The sequence below is a fragment of the Calidris pugnax genome, unplaced genomic scaffold (assembly GCF_001431845.1).
Source record: "Calidris pugnax isolate Ruff unplaced genomic scaffold, ASM143184v1 scaffold250, whole genome shotgun sequence".
Taxonomy (NCBI): domain Eukaryota; kingdom Metazoa; phylum Chordata; class Aves; order Charadriiformes; family Scolopacidae; genus Calidris; species Calidris pugnax.
Genome location: NW_015090984.1, coordinates 775,877 through 799,698, shown reverse-complemented (window position 1 = coordinate 799,698; position 23,822 = coordinate 775,877). Strand labels below are relative to the sequence as shown.

The window sequence follows — 23,822 nt, the reverse complement described above, 5'->3', positions numbered from 1 at the left end:
CAGTTTTTATAGTATAGGATGTGTATGCAGCAGTGGCTGACTTGAAAAGTCTTGTGAGGGGTTGGCTTCTAATTATACTAACATTAGTCATGGATCTTCAGAAACAAGCTTATAGGGGTGTCAGTAGTGGCCTTCACATCTTAAACATGTTTTTATTTGAATTAGTGGCTGGTTTTACATATGAAATGACAGGATGTCTTGCTCAGAACCATCTCCTAGCTAATGTAGTTTCATGTTTTACTTGGTGATAGAGGATAATGTGCTCTCTGAACTACCTTTACACAGCATCTAGCATCCTGCAAAGTGCTCTCTCTACATTTTCAACATGAGGTACTGAATTTCCTACATACATTTAAAGTATTTCAAGCCTGTTGGAAAAAGAAAGACAAGATTAAATTTAATCAGCCATCATATACGCATATAACTGCAGATGTTTTCAGCATGAGGAAATAACCAGTTTGCCTGAAGGATTATCATCTGGCCTTTTGAAAGTGTAAAACAGTAATTGACACTACTTTTCAAGTAAGATTCAAATGTAAATTCAAATGAAGGGGCTCAATGTAAACCAAACAATATCTGTTTCTGTATAGATATATACAGTTCTCCATAGAACTCAGCTTAATTTGTCACGATAGCAATCAAATGCTGAAATTGCAGACTGTATCTATTCTACTGAAGTTGGTTAGCATAGCCATAGCTGCTTTGCCTGACTAAATGAGCAATGCCATTTCTTTTCTGCTTAGTCACAGCAGCTGTCCTTGCTTTTTGCCACTTCAGTTTTATTCTGAAAGGTGATGTAAACGACTCAGGAATCATAGTTGTTGGAGTTAAACTTGAATAGCATCACTGCCAGTCATAGTTTTGCAGAGCCATAATGGATTGCAAGTGGAAACTTGAAATGTCTCTTACCTTGGACAACTTGGGATAGATTTCTGATCATCCAAACACTACTATTACTGCAAAACTGTGTTTCGTTACGTCTGATAAAACCTGAACTCATTTGTGTTAAAAATAGGGAAATTGAAAAGTTGCTGAATTTTGTAAGCTGTGTAAGAGCCTTTCTTCTAAAAAATTACTGAAAACAAAAATTTGAACATAATATAAAAGTCATTAAATTGGATGCCAGCATTATCACGCCTGCATAGCAGCTGCTCAGAAAGAGCTTCTCGAGCTGTCAAAACCATTTGAGAGATTGATGTGGCTCTGAGTCAGAGGTAAGCAATCTTTGTGCATTAATCTGGAAAAAGATTACTTGCCATTAAAATGAACTAAAAATCTGACATTCTGGTATGAAATCTAATGTTACTTACTTAAAATAGTTATTTTTGGAACAAGAAAACCAGAAAGATTATAAATAGGTGGTCAGATACCCTCTGCTGCCAATTTAATAGTTTCTGAGGGAGAGGAAATTTGGATTATTTGGGGGGAGTATTGTATCCTTTTTTAATAGGCTTTTCTTTTTCTCCAAAGTTTTTGCAGACTGTTAAATGAAGGGGGAAAAAAAAAAAAACAACTGAAAAAAACCACCAAATCGAAACACAATAAAAACAGCAAGGCAAAATGGTGAACTCAGGATAGGTAAACTTTAAAAATGATGACATGACTTAATCAGCTACTAAACAGGCTGGATTGGTTTAGGATAACGTTTTGTAACAGTAACTGTTTGTTGATGTTGCTTGTAAAAATACTAAGTTTCTGGGGCATTTCAATTGCCAGAAACTTTTTTTTAAATAGCTTCCAAATTATAGTCATCATCATTATTTGTCTACTTGTCTTGAAAAGTTGTTGTAACCTACTATTGTATTATTGCATATCTTGTTTTAGTCAATGTTTAACTGACTTTACGTCAGCAAAGTGTATTTAACTAATATGTAAACTGACTTGGGCAAAAACTTCCCCTTTTTGTTCACGCAGCCTGTCAGTGAATGTATTTTTTAGCAGTTTGTTCCATTCCATGGTTTCGGAATATGAGATTTTTTTTCTTTCATTTACTACGGCATTAACATTTTTTCCACTTATACAGAAGTTTCCATCTGAACAGGAAAAAGTTGTTTTACTGTTTAATTACATAATTGAACTTCATAATACTTATATATTCCATATATAGAAATTTTATATATTATTTACAGAAATAGAAATATTAAAATTAAGTGGGGTTTAACTAAAAAAAAAAATCTGACCTTTTCTAAAATCATTCTATGATAGGTACTGTAAGGTTTATCAATGGATGAGTTAGTATGTGTCCACAATTCTGGGCTGCCCTTGTGTATGCTGTTCAAGAAGTGTATCATTTACTTGCTATAAAGATTACTATTAATACTGCTGCTTTTTTTTTTTCCCCCTTGTTGTTTCAGGAAGTGTATTTCAAGAATCTTTCAAAACAGAAACAAAAGGAAGTCATGGAGAAGAATGGAAACAACCACAAACTTCGTGTTTGTGTTGCTACTTGCAACCGTGCTGATTATTCAAAATTAGCTCCCATTATGTTTGGTATTAAGGCAGAACCACAGTTCTTTGAGCTTGATGTCATAGTGCTTGGTTCCCACCTGATTGATGATTATGGGTAAGGCAAATTTTTGTATCTGCCAATCTGTTTCTGAGGTGTTAGCGATAACATCATGACCGTTAGGTAACAAAATACTTGTCATCATTAATGTACACAGCAAAATTTTAAATGTATTTTTCAGATTTTATTTAATTTTGCAGCTCCTTCTGAAACCGCATGTTTCTGAGTTTTTTCCAACAAATCTTGGAATTTTAGAAAACTTTGTGTAAATGCTGTAACTGAGATTGCTCAGTTACAATCTGAAGAGATGCTGTAACTTCAACATGATCACAGACTTTATGAACTGAGAAGCTCAATTCATTCAGATTTCTGTAAGAATTTGGTGATTATCAAATGAAAATGTGCTAAAGTTTTTAATTTTCACAGAGAAAAGGTGATCTTTAGTCATTTTAAGTTGCAATTCTTCTACTTTGTGTAGCTATTGGAGAAAGTACTTAGTATTCCCTTGGGATATGAAATAAATGTTAGTTCTTCCTTCAAGGATTGTGGGAGAAGGAAAAGGTGGTTGTCTCTTTCTGAGTAAATTAATAACTGATAGAGATATTAGGTATGGTTTGGCAGGAGAGATTAGGGTCCTGTCTGTAACACCCTATAAGTAAGCAGTCAGATCACTTGCCTGGGAGGATGGAATGTCTTCATGCAAATTCCTTCCTCTGGAAGGCCTTCCCACATCCCAAGTGATTATTCTTCCATTTTGTGGGGAAAAGGCAAAAGGAATGGCAGGCATATTCTTGCTGGGTTGTGGTCATTGTTTGCTTGTACAAGATTTGGCCCAATCAAGTCAAATAGGTTGGAAAATACTGACTTGGCAAGTCAAAATCAGAATTTAGCATAAGGCTTGCAACGTATCAGCAGGTTGAACTTTTAGAAATGTTATGCATATCTTCAAGTAAAGACATTTTTTAGACTTTCCAATGAGGAATTCTGGCACTTTATAAGTTAGGGTGTGAGAAAGTTATACTATCTCAGCTACTAAGACAAGAAGTTCCACTGCTGCCTGTTCTCAGTACAGAATCACATGGGGTTGGAAGGGACCTCTGGAGATCATCTAGTCCAACCCCCCTGCCAGAGCTCTGTATAATTATATATAATGCTCTGTTCCTTGCTTTGGATGTTGGCAACATGGCAACATCAGAAAACTAACCTGATTTTAAAAAAACAAACTTCTAACTAGCTTAGCATATTGAATTGCATTGTGCCTGACTGGAGAAATAAGTTAATCCCAAATTAATTTGAGGAAGAGGAGAAGCATAGCCCTGATTTTTCTACAGTTCTGAACCCTTTGCTGCCTGCAGAGCTTGTGCAAAGTAATATGAAATACTACTTTTCCAATTCAAAAGTGTTTTAACACCTGTCTCTCTGATGTAAATTATTTCTAATGCACAAAGCAATACAGATTTTGATCTGACAATTGTTGTTGCTATTAGTTGCTTTGTGGTAAGCATTTTTAAACCCTGGTACTGCTTGGGTTTTCTTTTTCAGTACCTAGCCCTGCAGTCCTTAATCTGCGGGACCCTAGAGGATTAGTAGGTCCTCAAAATGTGTGTGTTCTAATTATTTGAGTAGGGTAATCAACAGTGACAGAATTTAAATGATAGTGATCAGTTTCTTCCTGAAACGTTTGGAGGATAATAAATGAAACAAAACACCAAAATGCAATCTTGTTTGTTCCCTAGATTTTGAGCTTGCAGAAGGGAAATAATATAGAAGAAAATAGAAGAATTTTTTTGCTATAAACGTGCATATAGGGGAAGAACAAGAGTAATTGAAATGGAGTTGGTAATGTAATGCAGTTTATGCTATAAAAATCTGAGCCACTTTACTTGGTCACATAAGTTGATTTTTTAAAAAGGCAAATCCTTTTTACTTGCCAAGTTACTTGTAGGAAAATATCCTGTGTGTTACAGCAATGAGCAGAATTGAATAGATAGGTAGGGTTTTCTTTAGTTACACAGAATGGAAATTGCATCTTTACTTGAAGTGGAGCACTTCATAGTTGTGGCTAGCTTTGTTAAGCTTGCAGGTTGTAAGATTTCCTTTTGCAGAATGTGAGTAGCAGGGTGGATTTAATGAAAATTAAATCTGATTTAAATCAGTTGAAAAGTGAATGTCTCAGATGGGTTGAAGGCAAAATTGGAAAACTTGAGTTTTTTCTCTTATTCTAGCCAGAGCATGCAGACTGCTTAGGTCAGGTTTAGTGAATGTGGAAGACAGGTGATGTTATACTGAGGTGTGAACTTCCATATTTCAAATACATAACTGTAAACAGTAACAATTGTCAATATTCAAGGAATGTTTTAACTTTCTCATTATGGAATGAAGCTGGTAGTATACGCAGACAATCTTTTTTCGTTAGTGTCCTTTGAAATTCAGGCCATTTTGTACAGTGATCTCTTAAGTCTACAAGTATGTAAGTGTCAATACATCTCAAATACAGAATCTGAAAAGTGGATGCTAGCTGCAGTATGTTTTCCTTGAACATAAAGGCCTCAGCTTTGCATCATACCTGTTGTATTTATACATTTGTCCAGCAAAGCTGATAGATTGGTAAGGAGTCAACATACCTTTCCTGAAAGGAAGTTGTGCCATATCTGTTCTCTGAAAGGCTCCACAAACACGTGAAGAAAGCTTTTGATTTCTGAGGATTTCCAGAACATATTCAGCAAAGCTTCTCAATAAAGGTGTCTGGAAAAACTTGATGCTTGGATTATGAGGGAAGATCCTCATACGGATGAGAACATTCTGTAAAATTGTAAAAACAAGTTTCCTCAATGAAGGACCTGTGATAAGCAGGCCTTTTTTTTCAAACGCAGTACAACTATTCTAATATGTACTTATTTTGTCAAGCTGTGCTCCTGTAAAACCAAATTGTATTTACTCTAACTCTTTTCTTACCTTCAGCAATACCTATCGTATGATTGAACAAGATGACTTCGATATTCATACAAGATTGCACACCATTGTGAGAGGGGAGGATGAGGCAGCTATGGTGGAGTCAGTGGGCCTTGCATTAGTCAAGTTACCAGATGTCCTGAACCGCCTGAAACCTGACATAATGATAGTTCATGGGGACAGATTTGATGCTTTGGCTCTGGCCACATCTGCAGCCCTGATGAATATTCGCATTCTTCACATTGAAGGTGGGGAAGTCAGTGGGACCATTGATGACTCTATCAGACATGCTATAACCAAACTGGCCCATTACCACGTGTGCTGCACAAGGAGTGCAGAACAGCATTTGATAGCCATGTGTGAAGACCATGACCGCATCCTTTTAGCGGGATGTCCCTCATATGACAAGCTTCTTTCTGCAAAGAATAAGGACTACATGAGTATTATACGTGTGTGGCTAGGTGAGCAGTCCACTTCTTATGTTTTTCATTACTTCCAACACTATACAAACTCAGTAACTGGGTTATCAATCTGTGGTATCTGTTGACTAGTGGCCCTGAGAAAAGTACAGGAGAGAAAGATGAACTTCTTGCTAATAAGCTTACGTTTGCTTTATTGGAGATGATTATCAAGCATCAACCCACTTCTCAAAAAAAAGCAGTATATTTGGTAATACTATCTAATGTTTCTTTCTTTCTGCATTTTCTCTTGCTTTTGTTTTGTGTTCTACCACGTATAGCTGGAAAGCTGCAAATCTGTCCTAGTAAACACACCTGGTCCTTTCGCCAAATCAAAAAAGTATCTCCTTAAGTGGGTAATTTTTCTGAGCTGAACAATTTAAAAACAAAACAGCCTTACGTGAACAGTTATTTTGGTGTGAAGGATGTATTTAAATAGAATCAAAGAAAATTTAAGTAGAATCAAAGCTGTTCAAGGCTATTCTAAAAAAAAATCAGTGGGAATTTATATTAGGAACGTTATTTTGAGGAATGCACTGCAACAATGGGGGTTTGTGTTTGCTTTTTGTCTTTGACAAAGCAACCTCCTATATTGACCTGTGTAGTTGGAACCTGGAATTTTCTTAAATGAGTAGCTGAATATTTGGCAGATAAACTTCTTTATCAAATGTTCTGAATTATGGACATTTTTAAAGCAATGGGAATGAAGTCTTTGATTGAGGCTGGACAACAGACAGAAAACCTGAGCAGCTTCAGGAGTTTCACGTTACTCCAGACTTGCACTGTTTTGAGAACAGGCTCTTGACTCTGGTACAATCTTGCAAAGCTTTAAATATAGGCTTGCAAGTTAACAGTTTGTTGGGGTTTAGGTAGTGGTCTCTAAAGTTATGAGACTTCCTTAGAGAGGCAAGTAACAGGATAGATCCTTCTGTCACTGCCTTCAATTTTATAGTAGCATTAAAATTTATATGTTGGATATCCCATTCGGTGCCTTGACTCTTCAGGTTTTCATGTCAGTTGTTTCAAAAGTATGTCCTCCCTGCCTCTTACTGTTCAATGCCAATGAAAAAACTTTTTTTGGGCTCCATTTGGACAGGTGAAGATGTCAAAACCAGAGATTATATAGTTGCTCTGCAACATCCTGTAACCACAGATATTAAACATTCCATAAAGATGTTTGAGCTGACACTAGATGCACTCATCTCCTTCAACAAGAGAACACTTGTTCTCTTCCCCAATGTGGATGCAGGTGAGTGAAATACCTTAATCACAGAGAGACATATAACAGATTGTCTTTAAAGCATATATTGGTTTTTATGGAGTGCTTTTATCCCAGAACCTCCAGCCAGATGGAAATAGCTGGATGGTCTTACATCAGGTGTGCGTCTGCTGTAGCTCCATGTTCACATTGCTGGAGGACATTTCAGCTTTTCAGTGTGGGGAAGAAGATGAAGGGAAACCAAGTGACACATAGAAGCAATGTTAGTGCCTCTTAAATTAACTAAAGACTACAAAAATATTTTTGCAGTGGATTTTGGGATCAAACTTGGTCTTATGTGCCCAGCTCTGCAACTTACACTGTGAGGATAAATACAGAACAAAACCAACTCTGAGCTGGCAACTCAGTGAACAGCTATTTGCTCCTTCAGATGTTTTGATTTTCAGTTTAACGACAGAACTTGAATCATTTAGTCTACTTCTTGTTTTTCTGCAGGAAGCAAAGAGATGGTTCGGGTGATGAGGAAGAAGGGCATTGAACATCATCCCAATTTTCGGGCAGTAAAACATGTCCCATTTGACCAGTTCATTCAGCTAGTTGCTCATGCTGGTTGTATGATTGGTAACAGCAGTTGTGGTGTCAGAGAGGTGGGAGCATTTGGTACACCTGTCATCAACCTAGGGACACGTCAGACAGGAAGAGAAACAGGTACAAGTTTGCTTAACTACTTTGATTTCCCCATGGTTCTGAGTTTTTTTTTTCTTCCACGGGATAAAGTCAAATGAATGTTTGACCGAGGCCATATTGAAGTATTGGTGTAACATAATTTTTGACCCATGTTAAAGCTCTGCCAGCTATTCCTGTATCATGTAAGATAATGAGGCTATTATCTATAGACAAGTTAGAATATATTTGCAGTGGATTCTGTTTCACAGAATAGCAAACTCATTGTTTTCCTTTATAGCTAGTTTGATGTTTTACATGTATGACAATTTCACTTCAAAAAATACAAAATCTTCACCTGTTCAGGAAGTAACTGTATTGAAGTATTTCACGATACGCAGATATGACACAAACAGCTATTTACCTCCTGTTTTCATTTGTGCATTTTTAATTTAATAATTGAATTCTGCTGAAAGCTAGCATTCTACTTTGTAGTGTTTTGTAATGCGCAATCATAGGAGTCACCATTGCTTTACTGGGAGCAAGGGGAGGCATATAATTGACGAAGAGTGATGTTGATCTGGCTGGAGTCTTTCCTGCTCAGAGGAAAGAAAAATAATTATTTCTCCACTTCTAGAGAAGTTATTATCCTCTAATGTAATTCGAGGAGCTGATCTGTCCTATTATGTTAACTTTTGTAATCTAGGTGAAAATGTCCTTCATGTTCGTGATGCAGATACACAGGATAAGATTCTGCATGCTCTACAGTTGCAGTTTGGTAAACAGTATCCATGGTAAGTATATTCTTGCTTCATTGGAGGGGATTTTACAGCAGTAGATAAGTCCTGAGGTAGTTCATGATATTTGATTGGAGTGCTTTTAATGCACTAATCTGAGGTTATAAATTATTTTTCATTTCACGTACTTCATTCAGAATCATAATGCAGTATCTGGTATGCAGATTAGCATTTGTAGACCAAAATGTTACTTGTAGTGTTTTGATACGACTAGTAATTTAACATCCAATGGAAAGTCAAGAGGACAAAATTTATACGTTAGCTTAGTCTACCATGACTTCAGAGAGCTTGTTCCATAGGAGCAACATGAAGGAGAACATCCTCTCTGCCTACTTATGACTCATGCCTGCAGGACACACTACTTTATAGCTGGATTGACCTCAGGCATGTTATGAAGAGAATCCTGAGTGCAAGCTGCAGGATTATAGCAAGTTGGTTTTAGTTACTCTTCAGCTATACAGTATTGACCCTCAGTTCTGTAAAATACAAGTTCTTACACACTTCAAGAGATAACAGTTGTCTAATTAAGGATAAGAATCAAAAGTATATTTCTTAAGAACCTCAACAGAGTAAAAAAAAAAAACTAATTCTGTAATACCAAATGTCTGACACTGTGTATGATGATATTTTAAAATCAGACTTGCACATTGAAAACTGATGTGAAAGTAGTTTATTACATAGTTGTCATCTATGTGGTAGGTATATTTTGTCTGGACTTGTAGCACATACATAAACTTTCTATAATATAGAGCTTTATCATGTTGGTCCTTCATTTAACTCTTATTATTTTTTTCATCATTAGCTTTCCAGTTTGCTACATTCCATGCTTTGTATTCCAAAATGGAGCTAATGCCAAAATTGCACCATCTATTGTGTGATCTTCAAACTACTGACACTTATCTACCATATCCCATGACAGACTTGAGTAGCGTGAGCTGCAGCATTGTTAGTGTAGCCATATCATAATTTTATAAAGACATAGTGTTACAGCCTCTGTCATATGAAGGACTTTATAGATTGCAGTGTTACTTCAAATTACTTTTTTTTTTTATATTATAGCTCAAAAATATACGGAGATGGCAATGCTGTTCCAAGGATTTTGAAGTTCCTTAAATCTATTGACCTCAAAGAGCCATTGCAAAAGAAATTCTGTTTTCCTCCTGTCAAAGATAATATCTCTCAAGATATTGACCATATTCTAGAGACACAGAGTGCTCTGGCTGTGGATCTAGGTGGAACAAATCTCCGAGTAGCAATTGTCAGTATGAAGGTAAATATTCTGTTGTGCTTTAAGATATACTGCGAACTGCATTGGGCTTTGTGGTTCTGTTCCTACAGTGGAGATAAGGGCTTATAATGCAGAAGAGCTCCAAAACAAAGCAGTCCTACTGGCTTTTGCTGTTGAGGCGTAGAGCAGATTTTTCCTCATTTGTTGCTCTTCACATACAGTCTTGATACAACTTGCCTGCTGATTTGATCTTCTAAGACAGCTGTTAAACTAGCAAAGCCCATTTGCTGATACATGGTCCTGGCTGCTCCCTCTCTGTGGGATGTTGTAGAAACCTTGAAGAATAGGACAACTTTCAGATGTGTTGGTTCCTGATAAAAGGTTACTCAGTTCACCCTGCAACTTTTTATATGTCAAGCAAAAAAAGATAAAGGCTCCAGAAGCAGTCTTCTTACTTCCTCACTGCCTTATGCAGCCATGTAATAGACACAGAACCATTTTGAGCAACAACAAGCATCTAGCGAAGCAATTTACAGAGAGAGAGTGGTGGGTTCATGGTGGGTTCTTCTCTTCTACCAAATGAAGAACAGCCAGTAATCAGAAATTCTCAGTATCTTCCTGCATAGAAGCATAATCAGTAACACAGTACTGAGCCTCAGCTGGAAGAATGTTCACTGTTATGCCTCACACCAGAGGGACGTAGACCACGTGGAGGAGGGAAAGCAACAATAATCACTACAGACATGGCAAATGGGAAAAAGTTGAAGAAACTAGAATTGTTTAGTCTAGAAAAGAGGAAATTGACTGGAAAGGAAAAAAAAAAAGCCTTCAGATATTTAGAAGCCTCTTCCATGAAGAGAAAAATCAGATTCACTTCTGCATAAACAAGTAGTAAAGTCTTAAAATAGTGGAAGGGAAAAGTATTTTAAAGTTTTTATTGCCCAGCTTAGACATCAATGCAAGAGAATAGCATTGATATTGCATCTCTCCAGATGTTAGAGATAGTCTGGAAGGGTATGGTGTCTTCATTGCAGAAATAGTAGGAAATGGTTTAAAAAGGTCTTCTAACACCAGCTGAATTATAGTTTGTTGATCTTACATTGGAAGAGTGGTAGATTTGAGTTTTATGATGATCTAAAATTCCTATAAGGGTTTTTGTTTTGTTTTTGTTTTTTCAATTGTGTTGGCTGTGTCCTTTGATATATTAAAAGAGGTGCTTGATGGTTTAATACCATCATCAGAATATGTAGAATTGGATACATACACTAGAATTGATAGAGACTTTACAGATTGAGTGAGCTTTGAATCTGAAGTACCCCTCTTCTTGTAACGTAACCCATTTGAAATAGGCTTGAAGTTACAGCTTTGTAAAGGCTGTATGGAGAGATGTTCAGGTTTAGGGATACTGTGTGATTAATGGCCTCCATGTTTAGAAGTTCCTCAACCCACTTCTCTGGCACAGTAGGAAGCTTTCCATTCTGTTGCATGTGTCATAGCTTATAGTAATAAGCACTTCTGCTAATAAATATGCACACTTCCATAGCTTCACTAGTCATAGATAACATATTACAAAAGTTTAGTAGCTAACTTAGGATGATGAAAGTTCAAGCTTGGCAAAGATAACAAACTGAAGTCTTAAAGAACAGCGAGTGGGGCTACCAAAATGGTGTCAGTATCAGCCTGGTGCCGGATCACTTGCAGAGGCATCTTATAGTGAAGCAAGTAAATATACCCATGAGCATCAGCTGATTATCCAGATCACTATATTTTTTTAGAAGTAAAATTGACACTGTTTTCTGCCAACATAAACTGGGAAAAAATTAATTATAAAAAACCCTGTCCATTTTGCAGAGTGTAGCTTGACATGGCTTTTATAAAGTTGACATGTTAGCAAATCAGAGGTCAGACTTTCATATTACAATTTATGCAACAGATGTAAGCATTTAACAGGAAATGGGAGAGTTGAAGGTGTAGTATTATTTTCATTAAGAAAATCATAGAATCATAGAATTGTCTAGGTTTGAAGGTACCTTGAAGATCATCTAGTCCAACCATCAACCAAACTCTGATTAAAAAAAATAGTAATAATAAAAAAAACCAAAACCATGTCACTAAGCAGTATGTCGACCTATCTTTTGAATACCTCCAGAGATGGTGCTTCAACCACTTCCCTGGGCACCCAAATCCAATGCTTAATAACCCTCTCAGTGTAAAAATTTTTCCTAACATCCAATCTGAACTTCCCCTGACACAACTTGAGGCCATTTCCTCTTATCCTGGTGCCCATGACTTGGGAGAAGAGACCGACCCCCACCGCTCTACACCCTCTTTTCAGGTAGTTGTAGAGAAAATAAAGTCTCCCCTCAGCCTCCTCTTCTCCAGACTGAATAACCCCAGCTCCCTCAGCCTCTCCTCATAAGACTTACTCTCCAGACCCCTCACCAGCTTCGTTGCCCTTCTCTGGACCCGCTCCAGCACCTCGATGTCTTTTTTTGTGGGAAAGGGCCCAAAACTGGACACAGTACTCAAGGTGGGGTGTCAACAGTGCTGAGTACAAGGGAACGATCACCTCTCAGGTCCTACTCACCACACTGTTCCTGATACAGGCCAGGATGCTCTTGGCCTTCTTGGCCACCTGGGCACACTGCTGGCTCATGTTCAACCGACAGTCGACCAACACCCCCAGGTCCTTTTCTGCCAGGCAGCTCTCCAGCCACTCTTCCCCAAGCCAAAACAACTGAGTTTTCAAAGCTCCTTTTAAAAGGGGTTTTGTCTTCCAATGTTTGGTGCAGCTTTGTCTTATCTAAAATAACTTCATCTCATTCCTTTCCCCCTCCAAACCAAAACCAAAGAGGAAACTAAACATAAAAATTCCCAAACCCTGTTGCTGATGTGATTCTGAGATGGTGGGGTCTAATACTCAAACCATTAAGGTCTTGGAATTTTCCTTGTTATTTTGACAACAATGGCTCAGACATGTTGCATATAGAATTTGTTAGTCCTTTTTGATTAGTTATGTTAATACAATGCTGTTAACTTAGATATATTGTAGAGTATGGTGGCTATAATAGGGAGAATAACACTGCTAAGCAGCGTATGCAGTTTCCTGGCCTAATGCTGCAATATTATTATGTGCTCTAGGCAATCCTGCTTTAGCAGGGAAGTTGGACCAGGTGATCTCTAGAGGTCCCTTCCAACTCTGACAATTCTGTGATTAACATTACATTAAGATAGTTCCTCAGTACCCACAGATACAGGCATGTATAATAAATGCTTTCATTACCGGTGCATGACTCCTAGGGTTGAAAATAATCAATCCCTCCCTTGTATAACATACGTCGCAGTAGATGGTACTCCAGAACTATTTTAAGTGACTTGAAAGTATAATAACTTAGAAGAAAAGTTATTTCTGAAAGGATAGTAAATTCTGCATTCAAATTTCTAGATTTCTCTCTGGCTGACTGTCTTCCTGCAGGTAAAATAACCATGTCTGTGACACTATGCAAGATTTTCACGTAGGCAAATTGGAAACATTTTTTTCTTAATGCACAATGGCTTTTCTGTCCTTTTTAGCTATTGCTATTCTCACTTTCTTTTAACACTTCAGTATTGAGCTATATCGTGGTTAAGTCTCAACAACAGTTCTAGCAGCTCCTGTGATATTTCCTTGCACAATTAATTTGTTTCATAGAATATGTATTCTGTCTTGGACAGGGGAGGTTGATTACAGAATGTAATATCTAGTCTTACAAACTTGTCCCCAGAATTGTCTGGAATCTTGTGCAGAACAGACTCTAGGACCAAGATCTAAAGCGTGCATCTGTTTGGTTTTTTTTTTTAGAGGCAAGTTATGACTCTCCATTTTCAAGTTGACCTGTAGTTTAAATTGAAGAGAAATTTCACCACAAATAACATTTCTGTGGGGCACATTTTGTTGTTTTTAATTTCTAGGGTGAAATAGTTAAGAAGTATACACAGCTCAACCCTAAAACTTATGAAGACAGACTAGAATTAATCCTAAAGATGTGTGTGGAGGCTGCATCAGAGGCAGTAAATGTGAACTGCAGAATTTTGGGAGTGGGTAAGTAAACAAACTAACTTCATCTTTTCATCTAAGTTTTTCAACATGAAATGAAATCACTACTGATTAATTTAAAACACCTTTTTAAGATGGATCTTGTGTATTTTAAGTTCTTAAATTACATTCTTAACACAAAAAGTTTTTCAAATGTCTGTGAAAATGAGAAGCTGACTATAAAGATTGAAGTTGCCCCAGTCTCTAACAGCCATGAAAGCAATCTGCTAAATTATATCTAAACTCTATCTAAAATGTATGGTATATAGATTTTGTGGATTTTGAAGCTTCCTGCAGTCTCAGAATTGTGAGTCAGATGCTTAGTGTATATTGAAACAGCTCTTGAAACAACTGCAGCTGAGTCAAGTTTCCTCTACTGTCTGTAAGCCTTTCTGTATGGCCAGAATCAACTGTGCAGCAGAATTCTTAGTTACACTAGGGCAGACTAAAAATGCAGCTAACAGAGACAAAAGCAGCCTTTTTGTTGACTTCTGGTTTACTTAGACTGTGATAGAGTTCCCTGTTAAACTCTGTGTTTATACCAGAAAGGACTTCTTCAATTTAAAGATGACTGGAAGCTTTGCTCTTAAATATTAGTTATTTATAAAGGTGTCAATTAATGTGTCCTGGATTTTTAAGGAGGACATGAAATCCTCATTTTAGCTGAAAAATGCTCCAAAAGAGAAGTAGTTTGCTCCAGATCAAAACTTACTTGAATCACACAGTACGAATCACAGAATCACCATGGTTGGAAGGGATCTCTGAGATCACTGAGTCCAACCTCAAAAAAAACCCAAGCAAACAAAACCACAAAAAAACAAGCAGAATTGTCTGGAATCTTGTGCAGAACAGACTCTAGGACCAAGATCTAAAGCGTGCATCTGTTTGGTTTTTTTTTTTAGAGGCAAGTTATGACTCTCCATTTTCAAGTTGACCTGTAGTTTAAATTGAAGAGAAATTTCACCACAAATAACATTTCTGTGGGGCACATTTTGTTGTTTTTAATTTCTAGGGTGAAATAGTTAAGAAGTATACACAGCTCAACCCTAAAACTTATGAAGACAGACTAGAATTAATCCTAAAGATGTGTGTGGAGGCTGCATCAGAGGCAGTAAATGTGAACTGCAGAATTTTGGGAGTGGGTAAGTAAACAAACTAACTTCATCTTTTCATCTAAGTTTTTCAACATGAAATGAAATCACTACTGATTAATTTAAAACACCTTTTTAAGATGGATCTTGTGTATTTTAAGTTCTTAAATTACATTCTTAACACAAAAAGTTTTTCAAATGTCTGTGAAAATGAGAAGCTGACTATAAAGATTGAAGTTGCCCCAGTCTCTAACAGCCATGAAAGCAATCTGCTAAATTATATCTAAACTCTATCTAAAATGTATGGTATATAGATTTTGTGGATTTTGAAGCTTCCTGCAGTCTCAGAATTGTGAGTCAGATGCTTAGTGTATATTGAAACAGCTCTTGAAACAACTGCAGCTGAGTCAAGTTTCCTCTACTGTCTGTAAGCCTTTCTGTATGGCCAGAATCAACTGTGCAGCAGAATTCTTAGTTACACTAGGGCAGACTAAAAATGCAGCTAACAGAGACAAAAGCAGCCTTTTTGTTGACTTCTGGTTTACTTAGACTGTGATAGAGTTCCCTGTTAAACTCTGTGTTTATACCAGAAAGGACTTCTTCAATTTAAAGATGACTGGAAGCTTTGCTCTTAAATATTAGTTATTTATAAAGGTGTCAATTAATGTGTCCTGGATTTTTAAGGAGGACATGAAATCCTCATTTTAGCTGAAAAATGCTCCAAAAGAGAAGTAGTTTGCTCCAGATCAAAACTTACTTGAATCACACAGTACGAATCACAGAATCACCATGGTTGGAAGGGATCTCTGAGATCACTGAGTCCAACCTCAAAAAAAACCCAAGCAAACAAAACCACAAAAAAACAAGCCCATAAAACACAACACCCCACCACATCACACCCACCCACAAACCAATAATCTCGGGCACTAGAGCATGCCCTGAAGAGCCACATCTACACGTTTCTTAAATACCTCCAGGGATGGTGACTCCACCACCTCCCTGGGCAGGCTGCTTCAGTGCCTGACCGCCCTGTCAGTAAAGTAATTCTTCCTAATATCTAATCTAAACCTCCCCTACTGCAACTTCAGACCATTTTTAACACCAGTCGAAGAAAAGTTAATCTGAATGTCTTTTAAAAGTATCCTTCAAAACCATGTTAAGTATATAAAGTCATAAGAAAAAACACGTCACACTTTGAAATCAGATATTTCAGACTATCTGTTGGGTGACTTGACTTAACCACCCGTATTACTTTCTTTTGTCCAAATACTAAAACTTGAAAGCCTCATTGTTCCTGTAGAAAAGATGGTAAACTCTGCAGTAGTCACTGGTGCAAGAATCTAAGAACAGTTTACAGTCAGCTACATTTATTAGGATAATGAAGCCATAAACTGGTTTACAGAGGCTTATATATACGGGAAAAAAACTTTCCTTGTGTTTGTCATTTTACAAGAATTACATTCCTGTTTATCCTTAGCCCCCTTCCTTCTGTGACTGATGTCTTACTGTTGCATTACTGAATAATGAGGGGAAAAGTTGTGCTACAGAGTAAGAAATTTCTGACCTGGCTGTTTTTACTGACTGCTCTTTGCCTGATTCAGACGCATAGTTTGAATCAGAATACAAGCTGAAATGGAAAGTTCTCTTTAGAAAATGGTATATAATTCCTATAGGAATAATTAAAACATTAGATTCTAGTCATCTCCTTAAGGCTAACAATCATAAGATGGAGAGTTCCATCTCCATTTCTTTGGAGAAACTTTTGCAAGACTGAGCAGAAGGACTTAATCCTGGACTTTTTATCAGTAACGCTAGCCACCTTCCAGCTATCATAGGTAAAAGCAATAACCACTGGAAATTAATAAGGAGAAAGAGCTACTAGCAGAAAGCAATGAAAAAAAAGTGTTTTCATTCTCTTAGTGCTATAAACTGTTGTCAGCAATCAAAACACTAGCTACATGAACATAACGTTGATTGAAGAACTCCCACTAATACAAAACAGGTTTTCAGAGTGATTAAAAAGTGGGAATCTGAAAAAAAATCATAATTTTCAACATCTTTTTGTCTTGATGATCAAATAAGTCTAGATTGCAACAGCTCTGAAGTTAGTTTCAATTTTGTTATTTTTGTTGGGTTTTTCACTAAAAGCAAAGCATTTATATTAAAAACAGCTTTATGAAAATGAGGGAAAAGTAAAGGCTATCAGGCCTAAAAACCAGAAGGAGCTGTTACTGAATTTTATTTTTTTTTTTACTTTTACAGAACACAAATTTTAAACCAAAGGAGACCTAGATCTATACACAAATGTTGCATAGAGATACTTGTGACAGCTATGTATTTGCTGCTATTAGGCAGTATGTATGTTATCTTTCTGGAGCTGACAGTAGAGAAAAAAGGATGAAGAGATAGCTTCTGCTAATTCCCATAGTCTTTTACATCAATTACAAAATTATTTTATTTAGAAAATGTAGATATGTTTTACTAAGCTATTGCTGAGTTAGCAACCCAGTATGAAATAAGGTTTTGTTGTAATAAACATTTGTTTGTAAAATCCTAAGGAGATCCTCACAGATTGACATGGGGGATGTTGTTTCTACTAGGTACTTGCTGACAGGTTCTCAGATTATTTGTTCTTTACAAAGTGAGATTTTTGGGGGTCTTACAGCTTTAATGTTCGATTCAGGTGCTTGTCTCATAGCTTTTGTGACTGCTTTCTATTATTAATGTTAAACCTGGGGCTCTTTTCTATCTTTAGATAAGTGACAGAATTACAGGATCTCTACAAGAATAGATAAAAAGTTCAAACTTTGTTGTCTAGAGCTAAATACCTCTGTAATAGAGTGGCCTACCTTTCAAAGGTCCTGACAGTCCATCAACATTGGAAGCCTCTCCAGCTAGGGAAAACATGGTTTGGGTAATAGTGCCTATTGTTAGCCTTTATTCTGTTCAGTAGACAAATCTCTGAACAGAGTAGTGGTTTTTTTTTTTTCTGGAAAGCAGTGTATTTTTAAGTAGAAATCACTACTCAAAGCCCAGTGATTATTTTTTAGTCATTCTAAATCTTGAGAGTTACAGCAAATTTCAGGACACATCTGCTGTCCCAGGGTTTGAACAATTTATTTTGTACAGGTTGCTGTTGTATGGGTTTTTTAGTCACCTTTAATAGGTCACTAAAAAGCAATACAAGTATTAAGTGATTTGGTACAGTCTTGCCTAATGCAGGAACATTAACTCTCTGACTAACACTAACTATTACCCATCTAGTTAAGTCTTAAGATACTGATTGCATTGTCACTACAGCAATGGAGTTCTGTGAATTATCTGTACATGTCAGAAATTGCACTGCTAGTAATACTTTTACTTTCACACTCTACTTCCAATGCCTAGCATTAGAAATAAAAGTACTTGTCATTACAAAGAGAAAAATAGATCCTTTACTTAAAGTATTACACAGACTTAGTTTCAATTTTTTTCTCCTATATTTCTGGGGTTTAGGTATTTCCACAGGTGGACGGGTAAACCCCCGAGAAGGAATTGTGCTTCACTCTACAAAACTCATTCAAGAGTGGAGCTCTGTGGATCTCAGAACTCCAATATCCGATGCCTTGCATCTGCCAGTCTGGGTCGACAATGATGGAAACTGTGCTGCTCTAGCAGAGAGGAAATTTGGTCATGGAAAAGGAATAGAAAATTTTGTAACACTTATTACTGGTACAGGTGGGTATGTTATAGTTTAATGAAACTCAAAGTCAAAACACCAGGACCATCACACAGAGGCTCAGCTAATCTTAAAAGCATAAGGACCACCATTGTTCCTGGAAAATCCAAATATATTAGGTTCTTAAACCAAACATAATTTAGCCACTGTATCTATTTGTTTCTTTAATGTACTTTATTCAGGCAAATGAAACCTTTTGCATAGTATAAGCTTCTTGATAAAAGAAGTTCTGCTGCTACAAGCTATGCAGGCAAACCATTTTTTCAAAATAAGGGAAATCCAAGCAACTTTACCTGGAATCATTTTGCTTTTTTCAGCTTTATAGCTTAATTCTCTTCCAGCTGCAGAAATACAAGTCAGATCAGGATACGTATCTGATAAGCAACTGAACGTGAGAGATGATCCTTATTATATCTCAAACACAAATGTGGAATAACTTTTCTCATTTTTTAAGTATATAGTCCTTTAAAATGGTGGCAATAATAACTAGTTGATGAATTTGGTTTGGGAAGATGCAGCAGAGGATTGCAGATTTAAGTATCCTTGGCTCTTTGGCACAAAGATTTAGGTCTCCAAGTATAGAATTAAAACATCTCTGAAATGCAAAAAATTTAATGCCGCTTGAAAGGTTAGTTTTGCTTATAAAAAGTATGACTTATAAGCTTAAAAGATTTGTCATATTAGTTCAATACCATCCATGGGCTTTTTAAGAAAGGAAAAGCATTATATACCATTTTGATACATATATGAATAGGAGGGAGCTATGAACTTGCTTATAGAGATGTGTTGAATGAGTTCTTCAATAGCCAGTAATTTTTGGTTTGCAGTATAGACCACTGATGCACAGATTTTATCTTGTCATGGTAGAATAAGCAAATGTCAATGTCCTGCAGAATTGAGGCCTTTAGAAACTGTATATAATCCTTTTTTTTTTCTTCTCTTTTTTTTAATTGTTTTCGTTAATTGATGAAGTTTTCATATCTTTGCAGGAATTGGAGGTGGAATTGTTCATCAACACGAATTGATCCATGGCAGTTCTTTCTGTGCTGCTGAGCTTGGGCATATTGTTGTATCTTTAGATGGACCAGAGTGCCTGTGTGGTAGCCAAGGATGTATAGAAGCATATGCCTCTGGAATAGCATTACAGAGAGAAGCTAAAAAACTGCATGATGGTACTACATCCTTTATTTTTGAAAACATGATTATTAAATTGCAGTATAGGAAGACATTTGCAAAGGTGTTATTAAGAAAAATAGACCTGCCATCTCTTTCTAGGAGGAGACGAGAATAGGTGTACAGGCAACCAGGTAAGGTTCCTGTGTATGGCCAGCCCAGGAGCCACCACAACCTGTGTAGTACAATACTTTTTTGATGATGGCAAGAACCATGCAAGCCACATTTGGAACCACTGGTCTCAAAATTACCAGAAGCAGGTAGTAGAGCTTAGTTTCTCCTTTTCAAGTGTGCTGTAAGGTAATCTGACAGGCATTCTGTGAGGTTTGATTTAACAGGGATTGTCATTTGGCAATAGCTTCTCAGATAAGTTTGAGAAGATTTATATTTTATTTTAACTTTTGGGGCTGAGACTAGTGAATTACCATACTATTTGAGTTTGACGGCCTGCTTCTACAGGTAGTTCCCTGCATAATATGGATGTGATCACTCTGCCTAACCTCAGGGTTGGACAGATTGCTCAGTATTCAGGCTTCAGTATGCAAGTAAAAGAGATTTGAAGATCTTAACTGTCTGTTTGTCACCTTCTATTTCTTGACTTACCACATCACTATGTTTTGTTCTTTTGGCTTTCTCTCCTCCTCTTCAAACAGAGGATCTGCTTTTAGTAGAAGGAATGTCAATGAAGAAGGAGGAGGTTGTTAGCGCTGCACATCTCATTCAAGCAGCTAAACTTGGGAACACAAAAGCAGACAGCATTCTTAGAACAGGTGAGAACATAGTCCGAAGGGTGGAGCCCTCCCATGATGGCATTTTGGGGGGTACAGAAATGGTAATGAACTGTAACACTACAAACACACAACTCTACATATTGAGGACCTCTCTCTATAAAAATTACTATGGGTATTGAAATGTTAAATATAAATGTTGGAGGAAATGTGAGCAGAAGTGTATATTAAAAGTGCCTGTTCTAATAAGTGAAAAGATGAAAAGCCTCTGCAAAGGTCAGTTCAGAAAAAAGTGAGGTCTCAACATTCTCATATTGGAAAATTCGGGGACACTTCATTGTAGGCAAGTGAATGGCTAGTCTGTGCAAGCAAAGGCAATTTATGTATTACTTTACTTTACATATGGTAATATACTCTTTTTACTAGTTTTAAATACAGTCCTCTTCCTCACATATAGCTGATAGCACTAACATGGTAGAGTAATGCTTTCCTATTCTCTCTTAGCTTACAAGTGTGGTAATATATTGCTTTGTCTTTCACATCCATATAATTGGATAATGCATTGTTATGCAATAAAATTGCTTTTCTTTTACTTTCAAAAGAAAAAGTAATGGCAAACATATTGTTTGATAACATAAACCTCAAAGCTGTCTGCCAGGCGGATTAGAACACTTTCCTGACAGTGTCATTTGCTGCTAACAGACCTATTTCAAATACTGATGCATGGACTGATTTGAGTGTTCTGCTTAATTTCTTTTTACTTTATCTTTTCAGCTGGGACAGCACTAGGCCTTGGAGTTGTGAACATTCTGCACACCATGAACCCTTCTCTTGTGATCCTTTCTGGAGTTCTAGCTAGCCACTACGTTAATGCTGTCAAAGATGTGATAAATCGACAGGCTTTGTCCTCTGTTAAAACTGTAGATGTGGTGGTCTCAAATCTAGCAGATCCTGCTCTTCTTGGAGCTGCTAGCCTGGTACTGGATTATACTACACGTAGAATATACTAGGTACCTAGAAGAATTATAGAAATGGACTATTCAAATTCCTAATCGGTGGAGGGAATACTTGCCTAAAATTTTTGTTTGATGAGAGCAGCTACTGAATCATAGTGTTCTGACTAGTTAGTGACTACTTCAGTGTTTTCTAACTGAGGTACTATCTTTTTGTATTTTTCCCAAATTTCATTTGACTTCATAGGAACTCACGTGTAATTCTGTTGTTTTTATTAACCTCTGTTGGTAAGCCCCTATGTTGCTTTAAGTGTAGCTGAATTATTTATGAGCCTATCTTGATGTATGGTGGGGAGTGTGTGTATGGTGTGTCAAATTATAGCAAATACTTGGGGATCCATATCTCATTTCCCATCTATGTGAAATGAGAAGTCTAGAATATGACCAGCTTTTCAGTTTCCACGCTTCCACCCACGAAGTAAATACAATGTAATCACCAATAGCAGGTAGTAATTTCAGTGGGTGGAAACGAGGGAAATTGCCTCTACAGTAAAAAAGGCTGCATTTAGAAACTGCAGTTCATTAAGAACTTGGACGAGGCAGTTATTTATTACATCATCTTTAGAGGGCGGAGTCTCATTTTAGAAGCTTTGCATATGTAGAAAAAAGACCATAGTCTAGTGAGCTTACAGCTTGCAAAACAGTCCAAAGAAATGTACAAGTGTAGTGGTGACCATCTTTGTCTCCTGGCTATGGCCCACAGTAAATTACCTGAATTTTATTGTTTGGGGTTTTTTTAAGGGACTTAGTTTACTACTTTGTCTACCAAATTAACAGAGAAGGGACCATTTATTCTTGTGTAGCCAGCTAGCTGAAATTTAGCTATGTGGTGCATCTGATAAAGAGTCTATGTTTCAAGAAAACTCTTCTACTGTTCAGTGACATAGTGCATCTCCTCAGCAGTTCTGGTGGCTGCAGGTACACTGTTCTTTTCTTGCATTCATCATCAGCTTGCAGGATGGAAAGTCAAATCTGATCTTCATCCTCACCTTCACATATTCAGAAGCCTGAGAGCAAAGCGTGTAAAAAACCAAAAGCTTGCCAAGATAAACCATGGTTTATGTTTCTTTAACTAATCCTTCTTGATATACAGCTCTGTGTCTATCCAGCTGCTTTTTAGCACACTTTCAAGATCCTGTAGTAATAACTATTTATCATAAAGAGAAACTGAAAACCAGACCCATCTAAGTGATCAGCTATCCCAGAAAAAAAGATACCTGTGGAGATATCTATCCTCTGTCCTGCATTTAATGGCCTATTTTGACATCTGACTCAGTCACAGATGATATTCTTAGAAACCCAGTAACGTACTAGTACACAGGAATAATAAGGGTTATATCCACACTCAAATGTCTTTTCCAACAAAACACCCTTCTGCAACCACTGCCCTCTGCTGTGCAATAATCTTGGACTGAATAGCTGTTAGTATAGTGAGCAACTCCACTAGCTAATTCTGGGATATAATTACACAAGTTGCCTTCAAAGGAATGCTTACTGAGAACTCACATCTTCCTAGCAGATTTTAGAACCACCACCTGATCCCCTTCTTGCTTTCTCCAGGAATAGCTGCGCAGCCACTATATTGTAGTTTTTCTCAGAATCTGCAAAGACTGTCTCTTAAAGCCTACTACAACTTTGCACATGGTTATGTCACCAGGGTTTCTTAGTTTCTTTTCCTGTGTTTTCTTGGTTTACTTGGTGTTTCCCACTAATTTCAATAATAGAGCAGTAGCTCCATGAGCAGGCCAAGGAGAAATCAGCTTTGCTCTACAGTAGTAGCAGCTTAGGTCAGGAGTAACATTATTGAGGCTGTTAACAGAGAGGAGCCCTGTCATTTATCTTTCTATCACAAGGAATGCCTGACTAAAAGTGGGACCAAGCTTTTGCTTTCCAGACCTCTTGAAGCTCTATATTTTTGATATATCACATTCAGATATGGGTGGTGAGCAGCTCTAGGGAGGATGCAGGCATAGTGAAAAGATGAAACATTAACGCATTTGAAAAAATTTATCTAAATACCTTTAATGTCTAGTGCTATTAAGAAAATGGTTTTTCAGATGCTTTTGAAAATGTGTTTTCTGTCAACTGGACAAGAACCTGCTGCAAGTGCAAGTGATGCAGAAATATTGCACTTTTCCCTGAGAGGCCTGTGGGTTTATAAAATCAGAAAGAATAAAAAAAAAAAATCATATTTAAAAGCA

At 37.0% G+C, this 23,822-nt stretch overlaps 1 protein-coding gene across 1 annotated transcript; it reads left to right on the top strand.

The window, feature by feature from the left end:
• The first annotated feature begins 285 nt into the window (after positions 1-285).
• On the top strand, positions 286-23,822 carry GNE (glucosamine (UDP-N-acetyl)-2-epimerase/N-acetylmannosamine kinase). The gene is made up of 12 exons (XM_014953801.1): positions 286-330; positions 2,355-2,563; positions 5,468-5,919; positions 7,013-7,165; positions 7,631-7,843; positions 8,505-8,592; positions 9,655-9,865; positions 13,775-13,904; positions 18,485-18,706; positions 19,697-19,879; positions 20,534-20,650; positions 21,383-23,822. The coding sequence occupies exons 2-12, from the start codon at positions 2,400-2,402 to the stop codon at positions 21,616-21,618; spliced, it is 2,169 nt and encodes a 722-aa protein (XP_014809287.1). The 5' UTR covers positions 286-330; positions 2,355-2,399; the 3' UTR covers positions 21,619-23,822.